The sequence below is a fragment of the Suricata suricatta genome, chromosome 12, assembly GCF_006229205.1.
Source record: "Suricata suricatta isolate VVHF042 chromosome 12, meerkat_22Aug2017_6uvM2_HiC, whole genome shotgun sequence".
Classification (NCBI taxonomy): Eukaryota; Metazoa; Chordata; class Mammalia; order Carnivora; family Herpestidae; genus Suricata; species Suricata suricatta.
The window spans coordinates 17,561,072-17,576,139 of NC_043711.1; the positions used below are offsets into that span (position 1 = coordinate 17,561,072).

At 46.7% G+C, this 15,068-nt stretch overlaps 1 protein-coding gene and 2 long non-coding RNA genes across 5 annotated transcripts in view; 2 read left to right on the plus strand and 1 right to left on the minus strand.

Annotated features, from left to right (window-relative positions):
• The first annotated feature begins 264 nt into the window (after nucleotides 1-264).
• LOC115273610 lies at nucleotides 265-7,863 on the plus strand. Its single transcript, XR_003900864.1, has 3 exons — nucleotides 265-486; nucleotides 7,132-7,275; nucleotides 7,664-7,863. It is a non-coding gene; the product is annotated as an uncharacterized LOC115273610 (long non-coding RNA).
• Nucleotides 899-3,571, plus strand: LOC115273609. Its single transcript, XR_003900863.1, has 2 exons — nucleotides 899-1,507; nucleotides 2,915-3,571. It is a non-coding gene; the product is annotated as an uncharacterized LOC115273609 (long non-coding RNA).
• Nucleotides 1,817-15,068, minus strand: part of IP6K2 (inositol hexakisphosphate kinase 2) — a 26,066-nt gene continuing 12,814 nt past the window's right edge. For 2 of the 3 annotated variants that reach the window (XM_029916721.1, XM_029916722.1), the window contains exons 2-6: nucleotides 9,493-9,824; nucleotides 7,339-7,561; nucleotides 6,233-6,408; nucleotides 3,041-3,216; nucleotides 1,817-2,589 (exon numbers count right to left, since the gene is read on the minus strand). In XM_029916721.1, coding sequence (XP_029772581.1) covers nucleotides 2,089-2,589; nucleotides 3,041-3,216; nucleotides 6,233-6,408; nucleotides 7,339-7,561; nucleotides 9,493-9,694 — 1,278 coding nt within the window. In that variant the 5' untranslated portion in view covers nucleotides 9,695-9,824 and the 3' untranslated portion in view covers nucleotides 1,817-2,088. Of the gene's footprint in view, nucleotides 2,590-3,040; nucleotides 3,217-6,232; nucleotides 6,409-7,338; nucleotides 7,562-8,101; nucleotides 8,653-9,492; nucleotides 9,825-15,068 lie in introns of those variants that run through there. The other variant, XM_029916723.1, reaches the window with a different exon arrangement.

A 15,068-nucleotide genomic window follows, 5' to 3' on the forward strand; every position in this document is an offset into this window, starting at 1 on the left:
GCCCGCCGCAGCTCCGCCTCGGGAGGGGGGCGACCCCGCGCAGATCGCAGCGCCCCCTGGCGGTCCCAAGTGGCGAGACTGGGTGCTGCTCGAGTCCGTTTCCAGTCTGGTCTCGGTACCTCCGACTCCGAGACCATACACCCCCACCTCCGACCACTGGCTTTGTACCCTCCCGGGCGCCCCACCCCCCAGTTTCTCCTTCCTGGCTCTCCATTCAAACCCAGTGTGCCGCCCGTCCTTCCTCCCCGAAGGAGCGTTCCTTCGGCAGAGCCTGTGTCCTACGCTCTAGTCCCATGCGTCCCTGTCACCCCAGGGGAGTGGGTCCTGACCTACTAACAGTTGGGACGGCGATTCCGCGAGCGTAGTCCCATTGTTGGATCTCGTTGATTCGATACTTGGAGACGCCTGTGGGGCCCGGTCTCTTTGGTGTCCCAGGCTTCATGACCCTTCTCTGAGGAGTCCCTACTCCAGCCGCACCGAACCCAGGTGGGCCGTTCCCCCAGTCCAAAGTCCTCCCGTCCTGGATGCCCACCCCACTCCTTTCTCTTAACTTCTCTCTACCCCTCTAATATGGGTCTTTCCGTATGGTTTCCTGTGCCTGGGACACAATCCCCTCCCTCCCTCACAGCATAAGGTCATCACGTTCCCAGTTGCTGTCATATGACTCTTGTCTTTATAGGACTTATAACTCCAAATCATCTTTATTTCTGATGCTCCCTTCTGAGCAGATAAGAGAGCTGGTGAGGGTGGAGTGGTGGGGTGCTATGTAGCCTTAACTGGTTTGACCCTGCATACCTCCAGTCAGCCCCAACCGGTCCTTGACGTCCTGAGGGAGGGAGGGACCCAGGGGAAAGGCCCTAAGGGTCCTGGGGGCCTCCCATTCTTGTCCAGGGCCTGGTCCAGCCGCATTCCCCACTGGAAGCCTGGGCCCAGGGTGTAGGGGGTGTGGACACAGCCAGGCCAGTGCATGCAGTTGGCGTCCGGGGAGGTGGTAGTACGCAGAGGAAAGGAGGTGCTGGGAGTTTCAGGGAGGTGTGGGGCTGATATAACTGAACATCAAGACTCTACCATTCTTGGCACTGGGTCTACCCTTCTCCCTGGTGTCTAGTTCTGCAGTTCAAGACCCCCTCCCACACCTCCCAGAAACTCTCCTAGCACAGAAACAGCTTTGTTTGGGGCTGCCCTGGCTGAAGCTGTGTAAGAGAGGAGACTGGCATAGTTGTGCGTGGCAGTGGTGACAAGTGGTTTGGCTAAGTGGAGCTCCCTGCCTAGAACACCCTTTCTCACTGAGACCCCCACCCCCTCATCCTCCTTGGACCTTCTACCATGGAGCCCACCGCTGCCAATAGACCAGAGCCTGGCTGCTACCTGAGGCCTCGGTGTATGGCTCCAGGACATCTGACATCACAATGATCAGCCAATGAGCTGCTGACAGTGGTGCAGGAGATGCATACAAGGTCTGGCACACCTGTTGCCCAGCCTTTGCTCAAGCTGCATGGAAGACAGGGTAAGACCTGTATCAAGGGTCAAGTAGTCCTTTGCTTAGGGGATGTTGGGACACTAGGTTAGCACAGACCCCAAAGGAACCTAAGGTTGTATGTGTGGAGGTCCTCTTTGGGTGACCTCAGGTTGCTAGGTTAGGGGACCAAGGACGAAGCCAAGAAGCTGTGGTGACTTTAGGGTCTGTGAGGTGGAGGCAATGGCAAGGAAAATCTTCCTGGACTAGGGTGGAGGACACAGCACAGATGAGGCTTCTGAAGGCTGGGATGGGGGGGAAGGCTGCCTGCCCCTAGTTAAGAACGACAGCAGCACTGTATACAATTAACAAAAAGATTTGTATTAGAACATTTACACTCAGGGAAGAAAGAGGTATCTGCATCATCAAATGTGGAATGTTGAAGAAATAGTTAAAATAAATAAGACTCCGAACGCGGTTGGGGCTGGCTCAGGCTAGGACTCACAGAGGCCTCTGCACATCAGCTCCAGGCTGCAGGGGCCAATGCCTGGCCGTACTGGCCTCCTTCCCGACGCAGCACAGCTGTGCCTGGGACACAGAGGGTCTCTCAGGTGCTGGTGCAGCCAGCAAACTCACTCCCCACTTTCCTCGCTGATCTCTGTGACAATGTCTATCAGGCTCTGGAGCCCAAAGATATAGCCAGCATCCTGGCCCTCATGTACCACGCTGTCCTCGCCATACAGCCTGCAGGTAGTGTGTGCAAAGTCGATCATGCGCACGTCCACTGAGCTGGTGCCAATGGGCTTGTAGGCGTAGGCACCAGCAGACTCATCAGCTGATTCCTCTGACAGGTCCTCCAAGTCCTCAGCATCTGAGTCCAGGGCCACCTCAGGCCATTCCTTGCCATCATAGATGACCAGTAGGGAGCTTGAGTAGAAGCGGTAGGACTCCTGTCGCTCCAAAATGGCTTTGAGCTCAGCCAGCTTCTTAAGCACAGGGCCCAGGAGCTCACGGCGCAGATACCGACCGTTGTGGAAAAACTGGAAAAGTGCCTCTTTGAAGCCCTGCACTGACAGCTTTCGTCCATGGTACTTGTTCATGAACATAAGCTGCCCACTCCCTGCCTGGTACACCTGTGGGAAGAGATCAAGCAGGTTAGGTGCTGACAGCCATCTCAGAGCCTGGACCCTGGGGAACAGCAGCAATAAGGACACCCCTGGATCAGATCCTTTAACCTGTTAAGCATATAAGTCACATAAGACACTACCCTGTCTGATCAACCACTCAGTATGCAGCCTTCTGACGTGGTTCTGTCCTCAGACCCCTGCTTAAAAAATCAGTTGGCAGAGAGGGCCTAACCCTCCTGCCTTCATTCCCACTCTTGTCCAGACTCTGGACTCAACCAGCTCAGCCCCAAACGGTTCATCCAAACATGCATGCGTTTTTTTTTCTAACCAGAAAGTGATAGAGACTCAATCAGCCACCCTGGAATCTTGAGAAAACAGCAGGACTATGCCCGGGTTGGAGAGTGGAAGCTACTGGATGCCCTAGCCAGCCCATGGTATGCACCAGCACTCCCCTCACCTGCATGCCACACACGCGGACACCAATGACAGCAGATGTGCTCTGCTGGCACTTGCGGATCTGGTTGGCTGCCTTCTCCTCTGAAGCATCGTCACCATGCTGGCGGGTACCCATCTTGAGGTCCAGGACACAAGGCACCTCATAGCGGGAAGTCAGGTTTTCCAATAAGATGAATTCTGAGTGGTTAAGGACAATCCTCCCTCTGAAGAAAAGGTGCTGCTACATGGAGGCTTTGGTGCTCCAGGGCACAAAGCCTGCACACAGTGCCTCCAGAAGCCCAAGTCCACAGAGGGCCCCATCAGTCTGCTATTCCCCATGCAGGGAGCCCAAGGCTGACTAGAGGGCTCACTTTGAAGAACTGAGTTCTTGTCAGGGAAGTGGCCTGAGAACTGCCTGCATCTGGACTCAGCACAGGCCTGGGCAACACACACACACCACGGCCGCAACTCAGCGAGGTCTGGGGACAGGGCTCCACACCAGACGGCCCTAAATTACAAATGGAACATCAATTAAATAAATCTTATAACTTTCTATGTGAACTGGAAATATTTGCATAAACTCATGAAAAATTTTCTCTTTAAAATAAATGTGTATTTCCCAGCTGTGTGGCACTGAAAAGGTCTAGAAACAATGACCAGTTAGTCGTGTGAGAACCCCTAGCCCAGACCAGTTTTCCTGGGGCAGGGACTAGTGAACTAGGGCTCCCTACTTGCCGTACGGCCTATGAGCTAGAAATCATTCTTGTATTCTTATGTCGTCAAAATAATATAATACTTCATGACAAATGGAAAATTAAATCATATGCAAATCTTGGTGACCATAAACAGTTTCACTGGGACATAGTCATGCTCATTCATTTACTTGATTATCTACGGCTACTTTCAAGCCACAGTGGCAGAGCTGTGACAGAGGGTACAGCCTGTAAAGCCAGAAACATTTACTATCTGGCCTTCTACTGAGCAGGTTTGTAACTCCTGCCTCAGAGGAATGACAGAATTCACACCTGGAGTAGGAAACATACATGACTCTGGGCCATCTTTTCATACCAGAAAGAAAGAGTCATCACAGACTACTATAACTGTGTCAGAAGGACTCAAGAGCCTATTCTTTTTAAATAGTTTATTACCAAGTTGGTTTCCAAAGAACACCCAGTGCTCTTCTCCACAAGTGCCCCTTTCCATGACCATCACCCCTCCCCTTCCCCTCTCCCTCTTCAGCCCTCAGTTTGTTCTCAGCATTCAAAAGTCTCTCATGATTTGCCTCACTCCCTCTCCCCAACTCTTTTAAAAGGCAAAACAAAACGAAGATTCTGTGCATCAGTAAAGATAAAATGGACTAAACCACATGAAATATGTTTAAATTCACAGATTCATAATAATGCTGAAAAACACACTGGCATTTTGGATAGATGTTAAAAAACCCACCCATTATTCCAAATAATAAAAAATAAACATTTAATCTCCCTTTCCTATATAAATTATATCTCAGGATAAGCATATAATTGATGAGAAAAAGTTTATCTTTACAGATTCCAGCTAAGAAGAAATGACAAAATTAGAAAACTGTCTAATGAAAAAATGGATCCAAGGCAAAAGCAGTACAGGAGAGAAAGACAAACACTGCACTTCCTGATGGCCACTACCATTTCTGAGGGATTCTAACCCCAACCTACCCCAAAACTGAATCTAAATCTGACCAAGCCTCTAGATCAAATTATCAAAACTTAATGGAAACAAAGAGAAAAGAGTAACACGTAAAAGATACCATCGGGATGTAATCAGTAAAATCCAGATGGTGGGAAACTTTAGAAGACCTAGTTTCTTTGACAAGAAATTTCCAAGATGAAAAAATTAAAAGGGCATTTAAAAAGACTTAAACATTTCAACAAAAATGTGAACCTCACTTGGCTCCCCATTCAAACAAACCATCAGTAAAAACATATCTTTGAGACAATTAGGAAAATGTGGAACACAAACTAGATACCTGATAATAAGGAACTATTGTCCAGGTTTAAGGAGCTCACTGTCTTGAAAATACCCTTATCTTGGGGCACCTGGGTGGCTCAGTTAGATAAGCAACTGACTCCTGATCTCAGCTCAGGTCATAATCTCTGTTCTTGAGTTTGAGCCCGCACTGGGCTCTTGAGCTGACAGTGTGGAACCTGCTTGGGATCCTCTCTCTCCTTCTCTCTGCCCCATCCCCACTCATTCTCGTTTTCTCTCTCTCTCTCTCTCAAACGTAATTAAAAGAAAACCCTTATCTCTTAAAGATGAGGTGTGTGTAGATGCAATGACACAGAAGACACTTCAAAAAGAGCTTGGTTGGGGGCACCTAGGTGGCTAGTCAGTTGAGCAAATGACTCTTGGTTTCAGCTCATGGTTTGTGGGTTCAAGCCCCACACTGGGCTCCATGCTGACAGCATGGGGGCTTGTGTAAGATTCTCCCTCTCTTTCTCCCTCCCTCTCTCTCACTCAAAATAAATAAAAAGGAGGAAGGGAAGGAAGGGCAAAAGGAAGAAAGAAAAGACAGAAAGAAAGAAAGAGCTCGGCTGGGAGATGCTAGGTATAAGAAACAGTCATGGCACAAGACAGACATAAGTGGGTTAATCACTAAAAGTGGGTGACTGGTATTGTGGGACAGAGTCCCGTGTCAGGCTCTGGGCTGACAGAACAGAGCCTGCTTGGGAATTCTCTCTTTGCCCCTTCTCTGCTAGTGCATACACATATGCTCGCTCTCTCTCAATATAAATAAACTTTAAAAAACTAAGTAAATAAAATTTAAAAATCACTGAATAAAAAGGGGGGTGGGAAAGCCCCATGCTTTCTTTATGTGCTAGTCTGGTGAACCGGATTGAAAGGTTAGCATCCACCTGCCACCCCCCATTCTTGGCAGGAAACACTGTGCGGACTTCTGTAGGAGAGTGAAAACATGAACTTAGCCTCTTGCACTCTAGGCTAAAGCCTTCCTGATGCAGGTTGGTCTCTTCATGAGGTGGCCCTCAACAGTCTCCCCACCACCAGCATTCCCAGACCAGCCCTTGTTCCTCAGGGAACTGGTATTTGCCTATGGTTACCACAGAGGGCACCCTGGCACAACCATGACTAGAAAACAAACCCAACCTCTCTGAGTTCCTAGGATCTCACCCACCCTCCCCTATCCCCATGGCAAAGATACCCTGTGAACAAAGGATACTGTATTGGTTCCGATGTTTTGCATTCTCCTTCATTCTCTGTAACTGCTGCTGGTGACACTTCATGCTCCAGGGGTTATAGTGTTTAAGCTGGGAACTGACATTCCCCTTTTTCTCTACGCTGTAGTATAAGACTTCAGATTTCTTTAGCCACTCAAATTCTTCTTCTAACTTATGGCTGTAAGGAGACAAGGAGCAAATAAATTAAAACATCTTAACAAAATTCAGGGCCAAAGAGGCACGAAAAAAACTTTTGGAGTGATGGGAAATTTGAGATCTTGGTGTGGTGGTAGTTTTAGGGTAAGCATCGAATACTTCAAATGGATACATTTTATTCTAAGTGTATTACACCTCAAGAAAGCTGAAGAATTTGAAAGAATTTTAAAAGAAATTTGAAAGAATTAAAGGACCAGCTCACTTTTTTCTATAGCAAGGAGAACCTAAGATGCAAGAACAGCCTCTACCTCCACCACTGCACCCCCTACTCCTCCCACCCTACCCAGCCCCAAGCAGGCTTCACTGCCCTTTTCTTCTAGGCAGTGCTGCCTGCCAGCTTCTGCTACATCCAAGTCCCCAATTCCAACTGATGGAGATTGGGAAAAGCTGAACTGAAATCCCATGGGAACAAGCCAACCTATTTAGCTACATTATAAACATTTCAATTTTTATAATTATTTGTATTTTTACAAGTGCTGCCAATGAGTGGCCCTTGCAAGGCTCTATGTAAGTGGATCCCACATTTTGAGGATGACCATCTGACCATTTTGTCTCCCACCCTCAACGAGCAACCTGAGGTGATGGGAGAACTCCTCTCTTGGCCACTGCAACATTCCTAGGATGCAACACAGGGTCTGGCACAGGGCAGCGGCAGGAGCATCGAGTGACTGAAACTCTTTTACAGCTGCCACTGTAGCTGTTTACCCAAAATGGCATATCTAACCCAGAATCACTAAAAAGAAGCTGCCATGTGAGAAGCTGCCATGTAAGAACCGGCCACTGAGTGACAAGGCACCACCATTTGAGTCTAGCTCCAGGGGACTGGACGGTAAGATCCCATGACACCTCCCTTCCCACAGAGCCCAGGGTTCCTATCTCAGTTTATACCCACCTTTTCATCTTCTCCTCTTTCCGGTGCTGTCTCACCCAGTCTTTGGGGCTCTTTTCTGTTTCTAGGACATGATGTTTTTTGTTTGCCCACCTCAGGAGCTTACTCTTTGGTTCACAGTCTGAATTGTCTAGACTGTCCACAATTCCGTGGTCCCCTTTTAATGGATATGCTATTAGACATAAATTCCTGTCTTCATCTTCTTCAAAGCGTACAGATACCACACCTGGAAGGGGGATGAGGAGCAGAAAGAACTTTTAATTCCACAGATGATGTGTTATAAATAACATGATTGTAACATTTGGTTTTTTCTTACCCTGTTCCTTAGTCTCTATGTTGCCAGAGGCCCCAAACTCATCTGCAAACCTAACAAATGTCAAAACAGCTAGAAAAGATGACACCATACAAGACAAGCGATTAGGGAGCAAACATGGCCGAGAGTCTTCCTCTCTGATGCACTCAACAAGGCAAGAACCAAAGAATTACAAGACACATTTTTCCATCATTAAAAATGTTTATTAAGTTTTATGTAATTCTTCTAATCCTAAAAGAGACGTAAGAACATTTTCTCTTTATATCTTGTGGGAATTTTTGATGCCCTAAACAAAAATTCCAACAGCCTGAGGCTTGCTTTAAAGCAGAGCCTGAACCCGGGAAGAAAGGTTTGCCCTGAGGGGTAAGAAGGGTCCAAGGGTAATGGAAGACTGGGCAAGCAAAACAAAATAATAAAGGAGCAAACAAAACAAACCACACAGCACAACAGACATCCTAGCAAAGGCTTCTTGCAGCACCCCCTCACGGGTGGGCACCCCAAGCCTTTTGTCCTCAAACATGTTACTTTATTGGTCTTTGCAGTCACAAAAGAACAAAATGAACACAAGGCAAATAGGGTTGGGCCGGGAGCACAGACGCGTGGTGGCCTTGAAAGCAGCTCTCCCCCTTGAGTCTCTAGAACCTGCCATGTGTAATTAGACAGTCTTTGAGGAGGGGGCTGTCAGGTGGGAGCGTTTCAGCAGGTGCCGACGAGCGCCTTACAACCGACAGGCTGAACACCTTTCCTCCCAGGCCTCTCTGGCCTGGGATCACTCAATTTGCTCAGTCCTTGCTTGCCTGCCCGCTTGCTCGCTCGCTTGCTGCAGGGGAATGCGTGCTCAGAGAGAGATGACACTTCTGAGGTGGTCCCTGTCTCTGGGCGCAGAGGAGCAGAGGAGCCTGGGTAGGGAATTCAGGGGACCACACTTCCCTGTGGCCACGGGGAAAGACCAGGGAAAAAAGGGGGCAAGGGCAGCCAGCTAACAAGGGGCCATTGGCTTTGTCCTGGAAAAAACAACAGAGAAGGACCAAGTGAGGGCCTTCAACTCCCCCACCCCCAACCACAACACACATGCATATTCACAGAGTACAGAGAGGCGCCCAGTACATTCTGTCTTCAAAGAGCATGTTTCAACAGTCCCAGAAGAACCTAAGTTGTTCAAGAGCATTTTGTACAACCAGGCAATGTAAATTTAACTTCCTTAATGGATTCTTTGATTTACAAAATATCCCCCCTCCCCAGGAAAGTCCACACCATTCTGATGGCTGCTGCTGTCTCCCCAAAAATGCATTATAAAAAGAGAGAGTCACCATATGTGAATCAGAGTTCCCATAACATTGCAATTTCAGGGACATTCCGTAATAGCAAAGAGTTTGAACTAATCAGCACAGGCCTCCCACTCCTGCATTCCATCTGACTCAACCCTGCTCCCAGCCTACCTAATCACCAGGGCTTCTGGTTTCCTGGAGGACAAAAAGAAGGCGGCAAGGATTCTGGGGAAAATCCTCTCAAAGTCTTCCCCAGCGCTGTCCCCCATGGGAGAGGGGGGATGGGTTACTGTGATCAAGAGACACCTGAACATAAAACACAACTACACTTCCACCAAAAATAAACTCAAAACAAATCCACAAAACAAAACAGAATTGAGCAATCTTACCAGGGCTTGCAAACTGAGGGTGTGAGGTGCTGGGCTGAGGGCCAAGAGGAGGAGAAGGGAAAACACAGAGTGGAGGGGACGGAGGGGAGGGCTCCCGGAATGGGATGCTGCCTGGCCTTCACCGGATGCGAAGTGCTGTTTTGCATCTCCTGGCCAGCCTCGACCCCTATGGCAGTGGGGGGCTCACCTTTGTACTGGGGAGTGAATTTGCGCATCTCGGCTGGGAGAGTCTCGTAGAACTGGTGCTCTCTCGGAACCAGAGGCTTGCATAGGGTCGTCTCATTGAAGCGGAGCACGCATGAGTGCCCCCCAACCTGGTGGACAAAGGGCTCCAGCAGGACGCCCTTGGTGCGGGGCTCCACGTCCATGGCCCTGAAGGCTGGGCTCATCCTCCAGGCGCAGGCAGCAGAAAGAAGGGGGAGGCGGCAGGGTCCAGCGGCCAGCGCGTCCTCCGTCTGTCGTCTGTCCGTGCGTCTGTCTGTCTGGCCTTGGCTCCTCAGTTGCGCGGGCCAGGACGCTCTGCCGGAAGTAAAGAGAAACACTGGCATTGGAAGCGGCCTGGGAACCGCCTTAGACCCATTAGCTCTCCTCCAACAGAAAGACAAACAGCCTGAGCTCTGCCGGGCCCCTCTCACCGCGGCTCCGCCTTCCCCCGCAGAAACAAACAGCCAGAGCTCCCAAGGGGCGGGGCCAGACGGGCTGGGACTGGCTCCAGGTGTTCCAAACAGCCGGTGCCCTCCCACCACCACCGCGGCGTTAGAAGGGCGGGAAAAACGCAAAGCCATGATTAGGTAAAGTCCCATTTCAAACCTAGTAATTCAGATTAAATCTTATTTTTCTAATTAAGATTAACTTCCTGCATATATATTTTTAACACTTTATTTTTTAGAGTAGTTTTAGGTCCACAGCAAAAATGAGAGGAAGATACACTGCACACATAACCACCTGCCCCAGACATGCGTTGCCTTCCCCATTATCAATATCTCCCACCAGAGTGGTACGTTTGTTACAAATGGTGATGAACCCACACTGACACATCATGATAGTTTACATTAGGGTTCACTCTTGGTCGTTAGCTGTATTTTTATAAAATGCAGTTAAAGGGAAAACCTGCTTATTCACCATTTAGTAAGATCTACTCCAAGGTGTCCACCCCGCCCCATACCAAGGCCAAAGACAAGCCCCATTAACCTTATTAGCAGTGGAGCTTAGGCCTAGCTTTAATGATTAACGTCTGTATCTAAAAACAACTGATCAAGGCTGGCTAACTCCATTTAAAAAGATACACAGTGTTCTAGGTCACTGACTATTTTTATCAGTTCTATCCTGATCTCCAAAAGCTGGGGCACACCTTTAAACCAAAGTTGTGCACCTAGGGTAAATCAGAGTTCTCATCCACTCTGAAGTTCAGGGCCTTAGACCTGACTTCCCATCCCTAAATACCCCAGATCTCAGCAAAGCAACCTCTACGCAACTGTTAACCATTTCAAATGGTGTCAAGCTAGTTCTGTTTTCTGTCTATAATTTACCTACTACACGGTTGCTACTAGCACTACTTACAGGGTGTGGGCCACTCCATCATCCATACAGGGTTTTTAATGGGAACTCATCTAGTCACCATTAACCCGGCTGACATGCTGGGAGAGAATAGGTCTGCTAAAGATGGGTCCACTGTCCTCTAAGGTGAGTAAAGCACCTATTACATGCTAGGCTTATCATTTAGTCCTGAGATACTTTCTATGAGGAAGACACTATTCTCTCTGTTGCAAACAATAACACTGCTTTGGGGAAGTGAGGAAACTCATCCAGGGCCAGAGACAATAAGCCACAGCTCCCAAATGAACCTCAGTCTCTTTTGGATGTGGTCATAGGGCTACCTCTAGTGCACAGGGTCTCTGACATTAGTACCTTCATATAGTACTCCTACATATGTGGGATATTTAGCCTGTCGTGAGACATGTCTTCACCGTGTATTTATATTTTCTTTTTTTTTTTTAAGTTTATTTACTTATTTTGAGAGAGAGAGAGCGAGCGAGCGAGCGAGTGTGCACACATGCAAAAGCAGGGCAGGGGCAGAGAGAGGAAGAGAGAGAATCCCAAGCAGGCTACACACTGTTAAACACAGAGTCCCACATAAGACTCAAATTCATGATCTGATCATAACCTGGGCCGAAGTCAAAGTGTTGGACATTCAAGCAACTCAGCCAGCCAGTTGCCCCTATGTTTTCTATATTTATAAAGTTCTCTTTAAGAGTTTCAACTGGTATTAATCTCTTTTTTAGAGAGAACTGACCGTTCTCTCTGACAGTACCCAACTCTGGCAGTCCATAGGACATTGCTCCCTGGAGAGTAATCATCTTGGGTAGAGAAGCAAGAAAAATAATGCAAAGAGATGAAAATCAAAGGTCCTGATTCCTCTCCAGGCACTACCTTCTCATCATCACAGAAGCCCTCAGGAGGGCAAGAGCTGGGAAAGTTTCTATGACAATCAGTTCAAAGGGGGAGTACATTCCAGTCATTCCAGACTCTCTCCAGAAGGTGGAGCTCTGAGACACTTAGCCACACAAGCCCCTTCTCCAGGTTTACACAGAACAGTTCAAACTAACCCACTGAAAAGAGACCTCTGAAGTAAGACCAATACTTAAGGAAAGCTACTGTACTGACTCACAGTCAGCCTGCCAGTAAGTACCCAAGCACGAACCAGGTACCATAATTATTAAATTGTCATTGCATAAGATGCTCCTCATGGTGCAGGCTTTAGAAGCACAATCCAAACCTTTCATACAAGTATAAACTGCTTTTGTTGTCAGAGTAATGCTAACATCACTGCAAATCCCTTTCCAACTCTGTCCAAGATTCCTTAAATATATTCAATTAAATAGAAAAATCTCTCCAGGCATCTCTTACCCATCTCCACCCCAATGAAAAATCGAAAACAAAAGCTAGTCCTTCAGGGCACTCTCTAGAATATGGTGCAGGAGTGTGGCTAGAGGTCAAAAGGCCAGATGAATGTCACCATCTCCTCCTCCCAGTTCCTCAGTGTATTCATTAGCTGCTGGGTATGATGTGGCACCTTGCCACCCTCCCCACAGCACCCAACTCTGTCAGTTGTAGGACATTGCTCCTTTGAGAGTAATCATCATCTTGGGTAGAGAAACAAGAAAAATAAGGTTAACCCTTGCCTGAGCCAAGCTGATGACAGAGGAAACTGCCAAATGTGACGTGGCATTAGGGAGACAAGTGAATATCCTACAGTGAGGTGAAGCCAGGTTCTAATCCCACTTCTGCCACTAGATTGCTTAGAGAAAGATTCCAAGTCCCTGGCTCCCTGTGGGTTCTAATTTTCTGGTTTGTAAAATTGAGAACAGAGGTCGGGAGTAGATCTCTACTCTGTGGGCGGTGTAATGCAATTAGTGAATGACAGTTTAATTAAATAGAAAAAAAAAACCAACGGCACCTGGGTGGCTCAGTCGGTTAAGGGTCCGACTTCAACTCAGGTCATGATCTCATAGTTCATGAGTTTTAGTCCTGCATGGGGCTCTGCACTTATGTGTGGAGGCTGCTTGGGATATTCTCTCCCCCCCCATGTCCCTCCCCCACTCGTTCCTCTCTCTCAAAATAAACTTAAAAACAAACAAAAATATCACTGCATTTCACATAATAATGTAAGTCCTGTTTTGTGATTCTTTTATTTCAATTATGCTCAATCTCTCAATATGAACATAAGTATGGCTTCACTATACTACATATTTCTTACATTTGGGGTACAAAGAAGTGGAGCTTCTGTTCTAGCTTCCCTTATAGGCCCTATCTCTGTGGGAAATTAAAGAATCAAACTTCCCAAGGATTACAGAGCAGATCTAGTGGCCTCAACCTGGCCAGAAGGAAGAAAAGTACCTAAAACACCTACTTTTTCACCTGCTACTGTTTCTCTGTTCATCCAGTTTGAGCAGAAGGCTCTCTCAATGGTTTTTAAATATCCAAGATCTAAGGCCCAGTTTCCCAGGAATCCTAGAGTACTAATGGTTACTGAGATGTCCATGCAATGTGTGGACCCTGTCTGTACCTAGTGAGAGGGGGAAAAACCATAAAATACCACCTTCAGATTTCGCATTTACTTTACTTTCCACATTGCCTCACATTGCCCCATGAACTCTGAACAGGTAAGGAAAACAACATAATTCATCCTAGGACAGGACATAGATTTCCTCCTCCACAGTCCACCCTCCTCAATCTGTCAAACTGGTTGAAGGATCTACTGGAAACACCTTAATATTCTTAGCTTCTAAAATATTGCAAATAAAACAGCTATGACTCATGAAAAGCCCTGAGTCATTAGCTCACACATCCAGAATTTAGTTTAATAAGGCAACAAATCGGAGTCTGCTGGGGCCACTTATTTGCCTCATGAAAAGCCCCAGGGTTGGATAGTGATAGGGGATGGTGCGAGGCACATTAGCCTGATGGTGGAAAATCAATGCTCACCATATACACCTGCTCTCCCTGAGCCCCACAGCCACCACCATACTGCGTGTGCACACAACACATGACTCCCACCACCAGGGTCTGTCACTGAACACTTAAACACTGCTGGCAGGTATGCAAAAAGGTAACCGCTACTTCAAAAAACAGTTTGGCAGTTTCTTAGAAAAGTTAAACATATTATATGACCCAACAATCCTACATATGTATATGCCTAAGAGAAATGAAAATAAAGATCCACACAGGCTTATACATGAATGATCCCAGAGGCACTATTTACTATAGCCAAAAAAGGTGGGAACCCAAACATCCATCAAATGGGTGAATGAATAAACAAATTGTGGTATATCCATATAATGCAATATTATTCAGTACTGTACTAATTCATGCAACAACAAAGATTTATCATAAAAGCATGAGAAGTGAAAAAAGCTAATCAGAAAATACTATATGCTATATGATTCCATTTATAGAATTTACATAAATTTATATATAGAATTTATGGAATTCTAGAAAAAGCAGAACTATAGAAAGGAGATAGGCAATCGCAGAGGTAGGGGAATAGTATTTACTGCAAAGGGGACCAGGAGAACTTTTAGGGGTAATGACAGTGTTTTATGCTATGACTGGGGCAGTAATTATATGACTGCAGAAATTTGTCAAAACTCTGATCAAATTAGACTTAAGTTGATGAATCTTATTTTATATAATTTACACTTCAATAGATTAAATTTTTTCTTATACTTTTTAATTTACCAAATTTTCATAAGTACGTATTATTTTAATAATAAAAAATTGTACTTAAATAGATCATACTAGCTTTTAAATAGTTTCCACATGCAAATGCACGGGATGAAATTTACCTTCCCATCCATTCTAATTGGGATTATTTGCCTCATACCGAGCATCTTGAGTCACTCCTGCCAAAGTCAGCCTGGGTCAGCATCTTGGTCCTCCCTCTCTGTGAAGGCATTCCCAGATGGTACAAACTTTCAGAGAGAGCCATATTTCCCTTCATAAACCCATGACACCCAGTGCTAATCCTAAAGCCATTTGCTCACTTTGAAAGCCTCATTTCCACCAGGGTCTTAATACTGGCATAATTCGTTTTTAAGTTTATTTAAGAATGTGTGCATCCCAAAGAGGACATCCAGATGGCCTACAGACACATAAAACGATGCTCAACATCACTCATCATCAGGGAACCACAAATCAAAACCACACTGAGATACCACCTCACGCCAGTCAGAGTGGCTAAAATGAACAAAGCAAGAGACTATA